The 20,353-nt window shown below is 33.2% G+C and overlaps 1 protein-coding gene across 1 annotated transcript in view; it reads left to right on the top strand.

Annotated features, from left to right (window-relative positions):
• The window catches only part of Stpg2 (sperm tail PG-rich repeat containing 2), a 574,832-nt gene that overhangs the window by 35,346 nt on the left and 519,133 nt on the right, over nt 1-20,353 (top strand). Inside the window, exon 6 of the mRNA XM_063246672.1 lies at nt 913-1,024. Coding sequence (XP_063102742.1) covers nt 913-1,024 — 112 coding nt within the window. The remainder of the gene's footprint in view (nt 1-912; nt 1,025-20,353) is intronic.

Raw genomic sequence — 20,353 nt, 5'->3', positions numbered from 1 at the left:
AATAGTGAGCTGAGTTGGTATATGTACATTTAAATCATAACACTGCTATCAAATAATGATGACTGTTACATAACTTAAATTTTGTTTTTCTATTATCTAGTTTTAAATATTTGTATGTTGAGTATAATTTTTTGGAACATTGGATATCAGATTTTTTAGAAATTCTGATTAAAATAGCAGTATAGATGATATATATATATATATATATATATATATATATATATATATATGTATTTCTTGCCATAATTAAGCTAATAGATATTGTGGGCTATGGGCTCCATGTGGCAATAATCACTTCATGTGTATTTTCTGTTTTAATCATTGTGTTCTTGAGAACTGGTTATTAGTTTTTCCATTTACAGATGAAGAACCTGAAGCTGAGAGAAGTGATTTGCTTAAGGTAACATAGATTTCTTTCAGGTTCTCTGACTCCTAAAACTTGAACTCTTACTACTTTCTCGAGGTTGTCTGAATTTCATTGAAAAAGCTCCTCTTTCATGATCAGAGATCCTTATACCTTTATCTCGATTGCCTTGGGATATAAATAACAGAGGCATCACATCTCTTATTTTAGTAGTAGTTGAAATACCAGGGGTTTTAGAATTTTAAACTTGTGGAATGTATAGGAACAAAAATTGGTGGCTTTTTATATCAATTCATGATATAACTCTCACATATCATCTTCTATAAAACAGTTTTAGCACAGTTTTATAATGCTCTGAACTGGAAAAATTAGAACTAAACAATATAAGATATGAATTTTTATAAAATTTTGAAAGTATTAGTCTAGTCTAATTAATTGCTCTTATTGTATACTTTTAAAGCAAGAAATATAGCATAATCTTTGTGCTTGTATAAATGTTTATATATTTAAAATCAAGAACTCTCAATTTATATATGAATTTTCTAAAGGAAAAAGATATTACGCTGTGAAAATATTAATACCAAGAAAGGTCAACAGCAAAGTTATTACTCTTATATCCCACGTTTTTTTGAAGTAATAGAATTGCAAGAGGAAAAAAAGGTAAGTTAAAAAGTGATTATTTCATCTTTTTCTAGGTTTTAAAATCATTGAATACCTTTTCACAAGTGTAAAGTGCTCTTAGATATAATGTACCTGCTAGCTATGCCACTCAGTGAATATCATAGATGGAATGTATCTCTGTCAAAAGGTGGAACTCACTATTACTGTTTTGCTTTAGTGTAACACGTTCACCCCCTAAAAATGTTCTTAAACTGACCTAAACTTCTCTATTTCCTACCTGCTTATTATTCTTCCTTCTTGTACAATTTCTTATCAATTTCCTTTTTTTTTTTTTTCTGGTAAGGATAAATGTTTCAGGTATTTTTGACTTTTAGTAACTTCAAGATCACTTATTTTTCTTTGAAGTTATATAAGGGCCTTTATCATATTTGAAACTAAGTGTAATATTCTAGATGTAGTCTGATTTATATAGTTATAATTTTCATCTTTCTTCTTCTGGATAGTATATGTCTTAGTTACTTTTTACTGATCGCTGAGACAAAATACCTGATGACCAAAGCTGGGAAAGGAAAGGTTTATTTCTTACAGTTTTTGAAGGTTTCAATCCATACTCAGTTGGCTCCAAGGCAGGGTGGCATGGCAGGGCCGCGGTTCATGGTGGCTGCAAACAGCAAGGCAGAAACTGGCAAAAGAGAGAGACACACCTTCTTCCTGCCATTACATCACATCCTGGCTCCACCCCTATGTGGATGTTGCACTGACACCATCAATCCAAGCACTAGACAATGAACCAATCACAGATGCATGATGTAAATGCATGATGTCTGGAGGCCACCGACATAAACCATGACGTATATATTTACTAAGATAAAATTCATTTTAATATCTATTCCACTGTTTTGTAGCTATGTTTCAGTTTTCTTGTTTGGAACTTGTGGGCAGGTAAAAATAAAATTTGCTTTAGTGTATGATATTTAAACTTAAAAATTATAGTATAAAAATTTAAAAACAGATACATTTAGACTAAAGATAAATGATTCTCTATTGAAAAATCAATAATTATTTCAGTGAGAATTTTTTCCAAGACTTCCTTGGTCTTCTAAATATTAATCATCAAGGAAACATACTATTTATCAGAAATAAAACAGTATAATATTAGAAAAGCATATTAACAAAATGATAAAATTATTTTCTGAAAATAACAAATATATGCCTCCAAGCAAATAAAGAAGTATCAATTTTCAATCTGAGCATTGCAGTGGCTATAATAATTTCAAAATACACTCAGAAAAGGTGAAAAAAATCTTGTCTTTTCATTAAGGTTTTATCAATTGAATTTACACATAATATTTTACTTCAGATGTCAGTAAAAATTCACAGAAATTACAGTGAGAAGTTTTATTTGAAATTGATTTTCAAAGAATAATCTTACTGTTACATTTTTTTTTTAATCGGTACTGGGGATTGAACTCACAACCACCCGCTTGCAAGACAGGTGCTTATGCCGCTGAACTAAATCCCCAGCCCCTATTGTTACATTTTTAAAATGCCTTCTTTCATAGTGTTACCCTATTTTGCTAAGCATGGTGGTGCATGCCTGTAACCCCAGCACTCAGGATGCTCAGGCAGGAAGATTTCTGTAAGTTAGAGGCCAGCATGGGCTACAAAGTGAATTCACGGTTAACCTAAACTATGTGAAACCCTGTCTCAAAACCAAAACAAAAACGAAAACAAATTGCCCTGCCTTTGTTGATAGAAGATAACTGTGGTTTGAGATTATTTTGGAATTATGGAACAGTTAATAAACAACATAATAATTGATAATTGATATCAGGGGCATAAATTTCCTTTATTTAAATATTAGCATCTGTATGCTTTTTCTTATAAACTGTAAAATCTTCATTTGATTAGAGTTCCCAAGCATGGGGCCATTAGCATTGTGTCATTCACATAGTGGCTAAAATATGCTAAGGACTCAGTCGGTACTTATTAAATAGATGCATGCTTTTCTCTTAAATACTAACATCTTCTTATATTTCATGGGGATGCAAGTTTTTTTACAATGTGAAATATTTTCTGTATTTGTGCAAAGATTTTGACATGTTAAATTTTTAGTTCATTTTCAGGAAAATGATTTTGAATGCATTTTTTCTTCAGATTCTTCTACTTGTAGTTTTGATTTCCACTTATGTTCTTTTCCACTTACAATTATTATATGTCATATGCTGAAATGTTACCTCAGTATTGTCCTACTGTATATCACTATTATTGGCCTGGAAAACCTAGAAGAAAATAAATGGTAATACTATAGATCTTGTATGTTGGGGGAATAGGAAAAAGGAATGTGAATGTTCCAAAGATCTGTAAGTTTTCTTGCTTCTGTATTGTTTATTAGAGAGATCTAATGCAAAGCTTAAATTTGGTCATTTTTAATAGTGTTTACCTCTAACTATTATGTGCTTTGAAGCACATTTTTTTTCAATATGTGACTTTACCCAGGGGTTTTGCTTATTTTTCTATAGTAACTATGAAATGCACCTCTTTTAAAATCATCTCTGAAAACAATTATGATAAATTAAGAATTTTGGTGTAACAAAGAGTATTTATTATTAAAACAATGTAAAAGTATTTGTATTTTCTGTATATTTAATATAAAACCAAAAAGTATTTCCTCAAAATGAGTGTTTCTCTCAGTGAATCCCAAAAATACTGAAAAAAATTAAAAGTAATTTTTATTTCTTTACTGTGTAAATCACAAAATGAATAATAACTTGAATGAGCTAATTGAGATAAAAGGGCTTTAATGTAAATGACATTTCTCATTGTTTTACTGTTATAGCCAGTATTTCTTCCTAAGACATGTACTATTGTAACTTAAGTTTTAAAGTAAATAGAGGGAGGTGGGCTTTTTTTTTTATTTAAAGAGAAAGAAACAAAAAAATACATGGAGATAAAAAGGGTAGAAATAATACAGAATTACAGAAAAATAAATGGTAAGAAATAGCCAGTTAATAAGTTACATATTGTCATCTTAGAAATAGCTGTTCAGGTTACAATATTAAAGTATGTAAAATGACATTCAAATAGTGATACTGCCAACAGTTCTGCTCAGTGATCTAACAAAAACTTAGTAATATGGTTATCAGTCCTACACACTTGTTTTATATCTTAAAGAGGGTAAGATTAAACATATCAAAACAGAACAAAACAGTTTAAAAAAAAACACTTTAAAGAAATACAGATTTCAAATCAAGTCCACTGGAGATCTTCACTGTCTATCTAATTGTCTCTAGTTTCTTCCAAATAGTTGTCCCCATCTTCACACACATTAAATACATACTGCATATTATAGAACTAATCAAATCATTACAGGGTGATGAAGGCTTTTTAGGTCTTCAAGATCTTGCATTGGGGAAGACAATAATAACTACCATCGCATTTCTCATTCTCTTCGTACTAGCTGTCCTTATCTTTACATATGCTGATATTGAACTTAAGAGACTAGACTAATATCACTCTGATCAGTGAATAATAGTATTGCTAGATTTTATATCATAATGCTACAAAATTAGCACTGGGTTTCTTAGTGTCTCTTCTTCTTCAAAGTAGCTGTTCATTACATATTGCATTATATAATCTGTTCTTGTAAATAGTTTTTTAAAAGAATCTTCTCATGCATGAATTTCTACCTGTATATCTATCCTCTCTGTATTATAGGGGAAAACAAATCATAACTAGACAGCAAAACAAATTCCTAGATAAACATGCAGTGAAAAAGACACATAAGACCACAATATTAGATGATCTATTTTAGTTACCATGCTTTCTCTTGTTATTTTCCATAGTCTTGTCCACATCATCAGGTTTAATATAGTTGAACATAGTATTACCTAGCTATTTTTATAATAACACAACTTTGAAAACATTGTAGGACTTGAGAGCTGTTAATAATTAATACTGGTATGGATATCTTTTACATCATGTCATCTTCAGAGTAGCTGCCTCTACTTTTAGGGTTGATACTATCAAGCGGCTTTTTGTTTTTCTAAACTGCATTATTTCTTGGTCCATATAATGCTTATGGTAGTTGCCCAATGATTATGATGACATGGAATCATTAAATTTTCCATTATTTTGTTCCCAGCTAAGTGCTGCGTGTGTGTGCATGTGTGTGTGCATGTGCATGTGTGTGTAAGCTAACAAGAAGAAGGCAGAGATGACTTGTAAGTGTTGTTTTTAGATGAATGTGTCCTGTGAGATGGTTATAACAAACTGCTCACTACAATAAGCAGAGCACATGATAAGTTCATTTTGCGACAATTGAATTTGGAGAAAAATTATAAACGAAGTAGAAATTTGAAAAAACAGGAACTTCAAATTTATGGATGGAGATATGAATTCAGCAACCATGTATTTAACATGCTTTTTGAAGAAGTTCATTAGAAATCTGAAAGTGAATTGTTTTACTTTGAAATTGAAATATAGGGAAATCATGCTTAGTATTTCTTTTTCTTGAGATTCATACTATTATTTTAGTATCTAAATTTTGAATCTAAGTTAGTTTAATGTCTAAGTTAAAATGATTTAAAAATACTGTCAAATTTTTGTGCAAGCATTTTCTGATTTCACAAAAAGTATAATTACATTTTCATAAATATGGATTTTTAAAATTACCCTATTTGAGATCTATTTAATTCTGTTACATACAGTGTTGTTTCCATATATCTTATGAATATATATGACATTATAACTTACTGAGAACTATTAAAAACACAAATACTAAATACAGTTCAAACTGAATCTTTTCCAGGGTATGTCTTGCCTTTGATAGTGAAACTTGTTTTGCACTGTCTTCTTCAATATTAATAAGGCTTTAAGAAAACTCTTCCATGTGCAAAAGTATTTAATAATTGTTTCTATTGAAGTTCTTTGATTTGGTAATTCAAAATGTGTGAAGTTGTCATATTAATTTTATCATTTCATAAAAAGTAAAATTCCACTAGGTGGCGCCAATATTTTGATCTTTACTGATAAAACATTTCTCCTGTTTGTAAAAAAAAAAAAAAAAAAAGAAAAAAGAAAAAAAGATTTGACCTTTTGTGCGGCAAAATATGAAAATTTGCTTTGTTCATTTGAGTAAATGTAAATTGGAAATTTTTAGTTCTTTTGGATGTTTTACCCAATGGAAATAATCTATAACTTTATATTTGAAAATTGTATTTATATGTCTACACACAATTACCAAAGTTGTAAGATTTTTAAAGGCTATTTTTAAAGAGGATTTTCTCTGGATTAGTGAGATTACCTATATATTTTAAATAGAAAGTTAAAGTTTCAAATAATGAAATTATGCATTTCAAAAGATTAATATAGGTTGGGGATTTAGTTCAGCAGCATAAGTACCTGCCTGGCAAGCAGGAGGTTGTGAGTTCAATCCTCAGTACCAAAAAAAAAAAAAAAATCAATACAAAGAACAGAAACATTTTATAGCCTGTTGTGCTATATTTTGATTTTCTCATTTGTATGAATTATTCCATTTTGATGTTTTGATTCCATTTTGATGTAATTTTTTCACTTATTACTGCTGATCTCCAATATTTATTATTACCTGCTTACTGGACTTTATAAGAGGGACTTGGCAATTTATTGCAATTAGAAATATGTTATTGTGATCTTGAAAGAATTTGCCTTTGTGTTTTTAATACATTCTCATTAAGTTACAATGTCATATTTATCCATTAGATGTATTGAAATAACTGTGTGTGACGGAATTACACAGATCTTAACTATAGTTACGGTAATTTTAAAAACTCATGTTGATTAAAATATATTCATTATACTTTTTGTGAAATCAGAAAATGCCTGCATCCAATGATGTACAAAGACTTAACAAGACTTGCATATAATTAAATATATCCCCCATAAAATTTTACTGTTGAAGTTATTGTATCTGAAAGTCTGAGAACTTACCTTTCTCATTTGTTATAAAGTTTCCAGTTTTTCATTGAGATTCTTCAAAGAGGAGAAAAATGTTTCAAGAGAGGTGAGAGGAAAGGACTGAATAAAAATAAGTGAACAAAATTATGTGTGGGAAAATAATAAAGAAGAAATTGAAAACATTTAGTTATTGTTTAAACAAAGATTCAGTGTTCTTTGAAGAACTTACTGTCTTTAACTATAACTGTAAAATAGTTTGTACTTTTGTCAGTGACTTTTGTATTCTAAAGTCATACTCATGTTAAATATTAAGAACTATGTAAAAAATAATGCCTACTTAGAATTATTCGTGGTTTAATGGTAGATTTGAGACTTTAGAATCACACTGCATTCAATTTATTGCTCTATCACTTACTATGTGGATAAATTATTTTTTGCTACTCTAAACCTCTGAAATATTAGTGAGAATACCTAGCAAATTATGTAAATTCAATAAGATATTACAATGTACACATACTGGCTCACACAGTGTTTGTTGCTTATTAATGCTCAGTAAGTGATGTTTGTTATTGTTTTAGTTAGTGGACAATTGATTGAACCCTTACTCTGTGCAATGGATAGGTGATGAATAGGGCAAGCTTCTTGAATCATTTTCTGATGGAAAAGAGAAGTATATAAACAATTAAGCAATGAAATCCAAATATGTAGCAGTGGGACTTCAGAGGAGAGCCATGTTAATTCTTCATGAAGCCTGGCAGAAGTCAACAAAGGATTCCAAAGTATGATTGAGTTGTATTTTTGAAGGACATTAAGATGTTTATCACATGAAGTAGGACACTGCAGGCAATGAGGATATGTATGCCAAGAAAGTGTGAGAAAACAATTTTATGTTTTGTTTATAGATAGTGATGAACCAGTCAATATCTTAAGCAGGTGACTCATGAACAGATGTATAATTTCAGAAAGATAGGACACATTGCATCCTTGATGGCACGGCCAGATGTAAGACAGTGAGTCCATGTTTTATACTCCTGCATTATATCCTGGAGGGTGGGGTTGGCTGAAGGAATGTAAAACCAAAGGGAATCCCAAGACCCAGGACAGCAGCCTGGTGCACAGATGCACATGCATCTTTGGAGGATGAAGTAATCAGTGAGGTCAATAATATGGAAGCATCTGAAGTAGCAGCAAGGAGATGGCAACTGGACTCTGGAGAATTCCCCTGACAGAAGACTAGTCTCAGCCCCCACATCCAGAGGTGAGGATTCCTGGCACATCTCTGAGATGTTACATGGACATTATCATGGAACTGTAAACACCAGAAGAAGGTACATTTTTGGATAGTTACAAAGAACCAACTACCGCTGGGGGACATCCCTGAGGAACAGACATTTTCTTTCCTCCTTGAGAGAGGTCTCAATGCTAGTGGTAGAACTATATGTCATGGGAGGTTGGTGGACATCAACGCAGAAGACAAAAACAAAAGAAAAAAAAAAGAGATGAAGAATGGCAAGATGCAGAGGCAAGATGCAGTCCCAGGCCCCCGGCCTACCCAGGACAGGCCTGGAATACAACAGTGGATGAAGTTGAAAGTTAAACACTGGAACTTTCTGGAATGATAACAGAAGTGAAAAAAAAGTTGAAAAGTTGAAAAGTTGAAAAAATGATCTCTCAGGTACAAAAAAAAATTATGATTAAAATCAAAGATATTAGAGAAGATACAAATAAAAGAATAGATGAGCTTAAGAAAAATGGAAACAAAGAAATGCCCAACTGGGGAGACAAATAGAATCCAGGGAACAGTTCCAAAAAGAGACCCAGGGGATTAAAACATCCATTGAAAGTAATTTGCAGTAATCCCAGCACTTAGGAGGCTGAGGCAGGAGGATCATTGCAAATTTAGGACCAGCCTGGGCTACAAAATGAGTTCAAGGACAGCATGAATTAATTGCATAGTGAAACCCTGTCTCAACAAAGGCAAAAAAAAAAAAAAAAAAGGAAATAGAAGGAAGTATATGCAACAGATTGAACAAAGGAAAGAATACAATTTCAGATTTTGAAGACATAATTGCAGCTAGTGATCATAAAAAGAAAGCTATCTTAAAAATAGCAAGAGACCATGAGTAATCAATCCAGCAGCTATAAGACAAAAATGAAGAATACAAGATTCATTGGAGTCAAGAAGAAAGATGGAGACAGCAGGAGTGCCATAATAATCATAAATATATAAGCATCTAAATAGGAGCATCCAACTATATAAGATAGTTATTTTTAGTGATGGAAAGTCAAATAAGCAATAATGCAATTTTAATGGGAGACCTCAATACACTATTATCACAGAGAGATAGATCAACTAGACAGAAAATCAGCAAAGAAATATCAGAGCTGAAGCAAACCTATGAACAAATATAGGAAGAAGCCTTGCCCTGAGGTTATGTGCATCTGTGGCCTGGAGAGATTCAGTGAGCCCAGTGCTGACCCAGAGAAGCCACACCCTGATGCCATGTGCAAGTGGCCTGAATGATCCAGCAAGTCCAGCACCGGCCTGGAGAAGAAGCTATGCCCTGAGGCCCCACCACCATCAGGGAACTATTGGTGAACCAACACTCCATGCCTCTCCACCACTCCAAGAACCCTGAAATGGAGGAACCCAGGAGCCTAGTCCAACTCACTACACTGAGGGACTGGCAGCCAGTGCAGGAAGCACCTGGAGTGCAGCAATGGGCTGATTCAAAGGAACACAGGAAAATGTTAAGATGTAGGAGCAAAACACAATCTCAGAGCTCCAGTCTACATAGATTAAGTTCAAGAGACACAGACATTAGAAATTAGAAGTCGCACCTCTGAAATTTCTGAAAAGATAACAACTGAAGTAAAGAAGCAACTTAGTTCTTATATTGTTTGGTTAATTTTATATGCCTGTGTCTGATAGTCTGGACAGCTATTTTGAAGATAACAAGAGGCATTATGGAAGACAGTGTTCATTTCCTATTATCTTGTTTCAAAGTCCTGTATTGTTTTCATTGTTTTGTTTGGCTTGGTTTTATTCTGTTTTGTTTTGTTTGATTTTATTATGTCTGATGATATAGTAGCTATTGTGAAGATCACAAGATATATTATGATAGCCATTGTTGATTTCCTATTTTGAAGTCCTATATTGATTTCATTGCTTTGTTTTGATTGGCTTTATTCTGTTTTATTCTCTCTAAAGTAAAACAACATTAACAAGGAACCTATCTGATACTTGCTTTTGACTCCTTTTAAGGATTTTATGGAAGTGTGACATTGTCATCAGATTTATCACTCAGGCTACAACAGCCTTATTTGGATTCTGTTTTACTATAAAAATTTGCATCATTTCCCATATTTTATACATATTCATAATCTAATTGGAAGTGATCTTTTATGTCCAATAGTGTTTATTTTTTGATGTTTGGTGCATTGATGTTTTCTGCATTTATATCTATAATTGTTAAACTTTTTGTTGAATTGTTTCCTTAACCAATATGTAGTGACCTTCTTTGCCTCTTCTGTTTGGCTTGAAGTTTGCCTTGTCTAAAAATAGAATGGATGCTGCCTTCTCCTTGCTTTGAGGCTCTCATTGCATAGCAAAATGTTTTATATCCTTTTAATTATAGTCTGTGGATTTCTTTTTGATTAAATATATTTCTTGTATATAGCATACCACCAGGTTTTGATTTTTGACCTATTGTATCAATCTGTGTCTTTTGACTGGGGAGTTGAGACTATTCACATTGAGAGTTTTTACTGAAATATATTGATGGCTATCATTGTACTGTCTTGTTTCAGATTCACTTTTTCTTTTTCTGCTCAACTGATCACCCTACTTTGTGTGCTGTTTCCATTAAAATTTTTAGCACTGTCAGCTTCATTGTCTCTTTCCAAAATATGCTTGATAATTTTTTTTGGATTGCTGGTTTGGTGATCATGCATTTCTTAAGGTGATCATGGTCATGGAAGGAACTTTCTCCATCAATTTTGAAAGTTAATTTTTTTCAGGATGTGTTATTCTGAGTTGTTAAGATTCTATTGTTGTGTTGAATTTCTGGAATCTTGACTATGATATGCCTGGCTGTAGATTTTGTTTTTGTGGCTAATTGGAGTTTATATGCCTCATACATCTGTATGTCAAATTCTTTTTTTCTGCAAGACAAATTTTCTGCATGACATCTATGATCAGTTTTTTTAAACCTGGTTTTTCATTGATTTGAATCAATCTAAGTTATTTTTCTTTGTCTCATCTAGCAGCTACCGGACTCATTTATCATGGTCCCTTGCTATTCTTGAGAAATTTTTTTTATGATTGCTAACTGCAAGCCTTTCTTCTATATCTGAGATCCTGTCCTCACATTGTCTTAATCTGCTATGAATACTTTCAATGGAATTTTTATTCTCCTGGATATGCCTTATGGATTTAATTTTTTTCCTATGCTGAGCATTCATGGTTTCCATAATTTTCTTAATCTCATCTTTTTTTTTTTTTTTTGTCTGTATGTGCTCTAGAATCCCTGAGCATGGTCTTTATTTTGGACAGCATCTGTGTAGTAATATGAGAGATAATTTCTGATTTGATTTTTTCCAGAGCCTCATTCAATAGCTTTGTTATTACTTCAGAGAGGCTAGGTGAGAGGCTTTCAGATTGTCTCATCTCTGCCTCCTGGGTTTGCCCTTGGTGAGCTGGATGTCTGGGGTTACATCTTGTTTAAGTGTCTTTTCATTTTATTTTCTTTTTTAGTTTAATTCCTGGCATTATGCTTGTAAATTGCCTGTTGTTGGTTGCTTTATCGCTGGTATTTAGTACCCTTAGGTAATGACTACTCTTCTGTGGTATCTTCCAGGTATATCTGTTTTGGGGAGATTTGAGCCTGTCGGAAGTTCCTACATCTTTAATTTGTTGCGGATAAGAAGTTTCTGCTTGTTTGGCCCAGTCCCTGGTTCTATCTGTGACCCTTAGTCTCTGTCATTCAGTACTAGGAACATCAGCTATTTAGAACAATTATGTCAATTTTGGCTATAGTGGTAACAATAGCATCAAATACAGCCTAGAAAATGACAAACTGAGCTAACCATTAATTTGCCACTTTGAACCAAATGAACTAGATTTGTGGTTATAACAAAATCTAATACAAACCAGAAAATTATATATAGCATACAAGTCCTTAATATGTCAGTTTTGCTCTCACAAGTTAAAATTTAAAATGGATAAAGGAGAAAATAGAGAATTGCAAGAAGAGAAACAGATTAGAAGTAAGGGTAGAGGACAAAGTGGGATCATGCTGATTTTGGGAAACAGGCGCAGAAGACTAGAGGGAAAGAGAGCAAGAAGAGATTAAAAAGAACAGAATAGAACCTCACCAATAAAGAGGCTAGAAACCACTTTCATACTCATATAAAAATAAATCAAACAATGACGGAGAAAAAAATGCAAAAAAACCCCAGAAATAATGCTACAACCACACCACAATAAAAATCAAACAAAAGAGAGTGCAGAAAATAAAAACTAAAACAAAATGTCAACTTCCAGGTTTGTGAGGTTCCAGAATGGCAACAGAGGCCACATAAGGTTCCAAAATGGCGGCAACGTAGAGAAGCTTTTTCTCACAATCAGGCAAACAGAGCCCTGCGGTCCAGGCAACTGACCCATACAGCCAAGAGAGAGAAAAGCCTAGCTACTGCTTCAGCTAGCAGCAAACCTTGGCGGCATCCACAAGGTGCTGATTTTAGGTGCAAGGAAAATGCACAAATTCTGAGGGTAAGATGGCTTCCACCTTGATTGCAAAGGGCCTGGCTGGCTAAGCAGTGTGCCCCTGAGAGGGCAATTTGTGAAGATGTAAGTGTGAAGCCAAAGGTGCAGTGGATACCCCAGAAATTTGGAAAAGCCAGGAATGTGGGTCATCCAAGGGAAGCTGCAAAAAGCGAGCAGAGAAGATTTAAGAAAGAAGCCGGGGGAGTTGAAATTACCAGAAGTGCCCTGGGGGTGGAATCACCCAAGCCTTTTGGAGCTTGCAACCAGATTGCTTCAGATGCTGAGCATGGAACTCTAGGACTTAATGTTTGCCCTGCTGGATGTTGGACTTGCTTTGTTTCCAATGCTTTCTATTCCCCTGTTTGTAACTTTTGGATTGGTAATGTTTATCTTGTACCTTTGCATTTCAGAAATGTTTAATCTTGTTTCATTTGTACAGGGGGTTACAGTTAAGAGTTTGCCATAGATCTTGGAGGAGACTTGGGATTTGGACTATTCAGCAATGCTGAAGCTGTTAGGACTTTGGCAACTCTTGGAGGTGGACTAAATGTCTTTTGTATAAAGGATGTACATGAGTCCTGGGGACCAGGGGTGGAATGTCATGGTTTATGTCTGTATCCCCCAGGCCTCATGAGTTTGAATTGTGCATTTGTTATTCATTCATTGTCTAGTGCTTGGATTGATGGTGTCAGTGCTCTACCCACAAAGGGGTGGAGCCAGGATGTGATGTAATGGCAGGAAGAAGCTGTGTCTTGCTCTTTGCTGGTTCCTGTTTGCTGTTTGCAGCCGCCATGAAGTGCGGCCCAGCCATGCCCGCCTGCCTTGGAGCCAACTGAGTGTGGACTGAAACCTCCAAAAACTGTTAGAAATAAACCTTTCCTTTCCCAACTTGGGCATCAGGTATTTTGTCTCAGCAACGAGCATAAAGTAACTAAGACATTCCTCTAATTTTTTAACTGTGTCTTCTTTAGATATGTTCAGCATCTGTTTCATTTCTTTTACCTTGGAGATTTCTAGTTTGAATTCTTTTAAAGCTTCCCGGAGTTGCTTCTTTATTTCTGTTGCTATTATTTCAGGTATTTCAGGTGTATGGCATATATTTTCTTCTATGTACATAGCTCCTAAGGTTTCTTGGGATGGGCTGCAAGTTTGAGATTGCATTTTGGCCTTTCGTTTTGTCATTTTCCTGTATTTTCATGTTTCAAGTGTTATTCCACAACTTCCCCTGAGCCTGTTGGAAATCCTCTTCTATGCCCTCAGCTCCTGGGATTCTGGCTGCTGAGTTCCCTGAATTGAGACAGGATCACTAGGGGTGGGGCAGGCCGGCCCAAGACCTGTGGAGCCAGTCGCGTGTGGCAGGAAGCTGTGAAGTTCCTTGGCCAGTGGGAGCAATGATCTTAAACTCCTGGAGCTCGGGATGGTGTGGGGACACTCATCTCCAGCTGCCCAGTTTCCAGAATTGAGGGTGCAGGCAAGCCCAAGATCCCTGGAGCCAGCTGAGCACCAAAACACACAAAAATATAAACCAATAAAATGTCCACTGGGAACAATAATTAGATATTTCCAGTGAGTCATTTCATATATTATTCCCAAGTCACTTTGCCAATGAGTCTACGTGATCACATCCCAATTACTCTTAAGGTCACTTCACTGGAAAACTGGGGTTAACTCAGACTCAGGGCCTGTTTTGCCATCTTGCAGGCATGCTTGTTGAGTCTAAGCTGAATTTTGGTCTCCTTCTCCTTGGGTGCAGTGTTGGGTTCAGCAGATGAGTTCATTGGCATTCAGTTGTCCACTGAGTTAGGAATATTCCTCTGGAATCAATTCAGCTACAACAGTAACAAGCTGATTTACCAGAGATAATTGAGAAACTTACATAGCATAAGATCTTGTTTTGAGTCTTCTTTTAATCTAGAGAAGAAATCCACAGCTGTAATATATTTATAAAATGTCTCATTCACAAAACCACACAGCAAATCCCTCAAACATTCCCGAATGAAGGAAGTTAGACATAAAAAAGTATATGAAAAAATATTCTATTTATATTAACTTTGAAGAAACACAAAGCTAACCCATAATATGAGATGATATCAGCTGCCTATGATCTGGGTGTGAGAAGTGGCACAAGCACCTTTTTGGGTTGACAAAAGTATTCTATATTTTGATTATAATGTTGGTTACCAAGGTTATGAATGTGTCAAATTCATTTTATTGTTTTTAGCTTTGTTAATAGTGTATGTAAATTATCTGTTAGCTATGACATACTAAAATGTAAGTTGTGAGAAGCATAGATTTCTGTGTTTTGCATTTTTGTCATTGCTTCCTGGATTGTGAACCAGTCTTCCTAAACTAATCTTGATGTACAAATTTTATCATATATTTATTACCATCATATAATTTGCATATACTATAGCATAAATAAAAATAATAAAATGAATTTTGACACATTCATAATTAAACTAATTGATAAATTCTTTTTCTTTCCCATGCTAAGTATACAAATATCAAATTTTGATCTTGGCTTATTTTTAACCAAGAGCATACATTGGGGGAAGTTTGCAGCACATTATCTTTTTTCAAGGTTGAAATGATTTGAAGAATTAAAAATACTTCTGGACAGAGAATATGGTCATTTTGGCAATGATGCAAGGAACCTTGACTGATGAACTCAAGTCATGCCCCTAGAAAAAATGTTTCATCACATCTTTAATTTTAATAAAATTTTATGCCCCATCAGAAGAGAAGATCTCATAAAATTGAATCTGAAATATGCATAAATCCTCATGGTTATTTCTGGCACTTTCTTCTGAGATTCATAGACTGATGTTCCTCCTTCATGTTTTTTAAAAATTTATTTTTGCAGAAAGATTGAACATTATTTTACAATATTTCTGCATTACTATATACCTATCATTTTACCTTACATTATGCTAGAAGGAAAAAGTCAATCAACAAGTATGACCTTATCTTGGAGAAAAGGGTGATCTCTTTTGGCTTTCAAAAAGTTGTATCATGAAGAGGGTTCATTATCTACCAGTATTCAAAACTTGCCCCACAAATAAAAGTATTATGGGGAGATTTCAACTTTGATTAGTATGGTATTCTTTAAAAAAAAAAACATAACGCTTTTAGCTTTTAAAGTATGTCAAAATGATGTCTCAGCTCCCAGAGTACACTGACCTTCACAAACACCACCCCTTTCAAATGATTCTTGGACCCCAGAATCTACAATCAATTATTTGGTGTTCTTAGAACTAAGGAATTTGGTAGAAGGTAGTGGCTTTGGGACCCAGGGCAAAGCCATAAAAGTGACCACAGTAGCATCTAAAATATAGATAAGGAGGGAAGATAAAGTGCAAATGTAGAAACTAGTTATTGGGTCTGAAGAGTGAGTTTATATGTAGGTAAACAAAGAAATGGGTTAATGTCTAGCAATGTAAACAATTATCTAGTTAACAGACCAAGAGATGGTTTAAGCAGTGAGAATAAAGACTGTGAGCAGTGCAAATGTGTTTAGGCCCACTTTAATGTTCTGATGTATGTATCTTTTTGAAGATGAGGATAATGTCTCAAAGGCTAAGCTATCCATTGCTCCACTGAATTTGTACTTCTCTCTCTTTTTTTTTCAAAAGTACAAGCACAGCTGCCTATATTTCCATTGTTCTATCTCCTCTTTGAAATGGGTCTTCCTTGGTGACAGCCTGTTTATATATATATATCCACCCTTGAGTGTAAAAGTTATCTGTCATGCTGTCTGACTGCCTTTGTGGAGTAATGTAAAGGTATTTAATACATTTCAAGCCTCTTGGGACTGAATATTTCCAGTTACCAATTTATTTGGAAGTAATGTATTTTATTATAATTTGGGTTTTCTATGGATTATGGGAAGATTGTCCTAAGAAGACTGAAGACTTTAGTTATGTCCTGACATAGAAGCAAAATGAAAATTTCTTCAACTCTTGTGAGTCCTAAGACTATGGGGTTTCTACCACAAACTCCCAGAAAGTTTAGTTTCCTGATCTGTAAACCATTAAGCAGTCTATTACTTCTAGCAATAATGAAACAACATAATTTTTAATCTACTCCTACTTTTTGGACCTTGATTCTTCTCAAACTTAATGAGCTTCTTAGAAGGAAACTTTGGAGTAATTTTTCCTATTGATGTTTATCTCAAGGAATATCATAAATTAGCAGGACAAATTCATGGTCCTTAATTCTTCCCTTCCTTTACACTTCCTACCTGTCTCTCCTGTTCCTTCCCTTCCTATTTCTTTAAACTGACAAATAAAATTGCATTTATTAGTTAAATATAAATATTCAGTTAAGCTAATTATCCCTTATCTCATACACTTATTTTTGTGATTAGGATATTTTACTCCATCAACAATATTCAGTTATACATGCTGTTATCAACTAAAGACACTATGCTGTAGTGAGCTTATTTGAACTTAGTTTTCCTGTCTAACTGAAATTTTGTATTCCTTGGCCAACATTGTTCCCTGCCCCAACCACCTCTTATAAACAACATGGTACTCTCTGCTCCTGTGAGTGTAGCTCTTTTAGATTCCACATATAGATGTGCTGTTTGTCTGTTTGTGACTTGTTTTACTTAGCCCAGTGTCCTTCGTTCATGTTGTTGCAACTTTTGTCTACTCTCGCATAAAGTGGAATCCCATATACCTCTATATGGGCCTTCATTCCTGATGGTCTCCTGAGTGTGCGAGTGTGTTTCATTCCTGCCAGTCCATGAAACTCAAGCCTAGTTAGAAAAGAGGACAAGGGTTGGTGGAACAGGGAAAATATTGTTACAAGGCACCTTACAGATACTGCATAATACGAGCCAAATCAAGGCTAAGTGGGCATTTAAAACAATTTGGCAACTTAACCTGCCACTGAATTTCTGATTTATAATAGAGACAATCTAGTTTCTGGTTAGACCACTAAAACATTATTAGGTTTAGAAATACAATGTAATAAAATATGGTAAGAGTGAAGATCCTAGATACCTGAACTATAAAATAAATATAAAACTTTCCTTTTTTGCCTATTAGATATATTTGATACATCGAGGGATCTTTTAAGTTTTAGTAGTTAGATTGTTTTATATGCCAAGAGCTGACTAAAAGGCTGTTAGGTAAATGGAGTTTTGCTGTAAGACACAGTTATAGTTTTAATCAAGTAGACCTTAGTTTCAACTTTGTAAATTAGAAAAAAAGGATGTGAAATCTTGCTTCATTTCTCACTACTAAGTGTGGATACTGCTGAAAGGTAAGTTACTGAGTTTTTAATTTATACAATAGGATTTATGATCTTTTATACTTTATAGGATTATAAAAGAAATAATGTGTATAGTTACTTGCTACTTATAAGTTATTCTGTAAATATAATTGTTTCTACTTGGAAATAAAATCCATATGTACTTTTTAACTATATCACCCCAATATCTTTTGAATGGAAGAAGCAACCATGGGTAATTTGTCTGTTATCTCTGAGGATGAAAGTTGTGAAAGTGATTCAACAGCTTCTGTGTGAATGAAACATTTTTATTGATTTTCATAATGTGATTTTGGTGCTATTTTTAAAACTGTACTTTAAATTATATGTTTAGGTATATAAATAGATAACCATATTACTAAGTTTTTGTTGGATCATTGAACAGAATGGTTTGTACTCTCATTGTTTGGTTGTCCACTTTTTATGCTTTAATTTTGTAATGAACAACTATTTCTAAGATGACAATATGTAATTTATCAACTAGTGATTTCTTAGCATTATTTTTTTGAAATTCTGTATTATTTTTACCCTTTTATGTTTTGCTTTTTTCTTTAAGTAAAAAAATTGTCAGATTTTAAATTAAGTGATTCTGGTCTCTTTCCTGTTTCAAAACATTCACAATTTTTAATTTGATTATTTAGATTTATTAGCTACAGAAATACCTTTTATGTCTACAAAGTTTCTAGAGTAGTATATGTGTGCATATGTATATATGATGTGCATATGTGTTCACATTGTGACAGTTATTATTAGATAATTTCAGTAAAGTTCAGTAATGATTTATCATTCTAATTAACTGATTTTTAATAAGAATAAATGGCCCCTTTGTGACCAAAGCAACAACAGGCTTTCTTAAATCTGTATTTAGAAGACAAAATTCTTCAAAGTTAATGAAAATTGTCTTACATTAAATCATATTTCTCATAGTTTTATTTATGCATAAATCATGTATTTACAAATTTTGTGTTTTCAATTTTAGATTGTATACATTTAGTTTTCATACGTACTAATTTTTTAAATTGCATCAACAGATTTATTTAAGGGCTTAAATAAATTTATTTAAGCCCTTAAATAAATATCAAAGATGTATCAAATATATCTAGTAGGCCAAAAAGGAAAGTTTTATATTTATTTTATAGTTCAGGTATCTATTATTAAGATTTATTTAAGTAAAATTTAATTCAAATTTTATTAGGAGAATCTACTACATGAATTATGATTCTAGAGTCTTATCCACAGCATATTTCACAAAGTAAAATGATTATCTCTACAAGTTTTTATAACTATATAAATATTTCTAAATTGATCATTTTTTGGAATTGATTAAAACAATTTTTTTCAAAGAAGTTAGGGACAATGGTATTTTACAAGTAACATTTTTGAAAGACTGGTATGAATTATATGGTTATATACAAATATACCTAAAGATTTATATGACAGGAAAATATTACCTTTTGTGTTTTAGTTATTACTCTATTACAATATAGAGTTGGTATTCATGAGTCACTCAATAGATAAATTTAGGAGGAAATTAATTTCCCACACCTGCTAGCAGGATTATTTTAAAAAGTATAAGTTAACAAGTAATATCTAAGAATTTTCTAAGAACTGACAAAGACAAGTAATGATGAGCAAGTTTGTACAAAAGAGCTTCATCTTGGTTAAGACTAATGAGTGCCTGAAATACTCATTTTTGCTTTCCAGAGTAAACTTTTTGGGTCATCAATCAGTCAAGAGTGGCAGGTAGTGACCATTAAGTGGATTCATTAATACCCTGCAGCCTGCTTGTACAGGGTGACCCACATCTGTCTTCATTAGAAGTTTTCTAGTTGCCAGTAGTGAACAGATGGGTCATTATCACTAACACTGCCCTCTGGGTCTACCTGGAGGACACACAAAGTCATCCCACACAGAGCACATATCCATATTTACCTGCCATGATGTGAAGAAAACATATTGAGTAGTGGTGATATATTAAAATGTTTTTAAACAACAGACTGCCCATGTAGCCTATTTTTTTAAAAGTTTATGCAAAAACATTATCTGGAAAGGGGGAAATTATTTAAATATAGAATATAATTATTGTAGATACTTAAGCATCTAGTTTATTATGAAATATAAATTAGGGATAGGTTGATTACAAATTTTTATTCGGATTATTTGAATTCAGTAGTATATTAAAAGTATAGCAAAGACATAGTATGTAATATATATGGTTATTATTTTACATTAACAATGCTGTATATTTCAAGATTTCTTTTCTTTATCCAGTGACTTTTAAGTAGGAATTGAATACATAAGGTACTGAATTACAAATTGAAGACAGTAAAAGCATATATAATCCTCTTATTTAAATAAAAGGAAAGCTATACTTATAGTTTAAAAATGTA

The sequence above is a fragment of the Cavia porcellus genome, unplaced genomic scaffold, assembly GCF_034190915.1.
Source record: "Cavia porcellus strain 051 isolate PalLab524CR breed Dunkin Hartley unplaced genomic scaffold, mCavPor4.1 scaffold_4, whole genome shotgun sequence".
In the NCBI taxonomy this organism is placed as follows: Eukaryota; Metazoa; Chordata; class Mammalia; order Rodentia; family Caviidae; genus Cavia; species Cavia porcellus.
The sequence above is the reverse complement of the archived record's forward strand: the minus strand, read 5'-3'. Positions and strand labels throughout refer to the sequence as shown.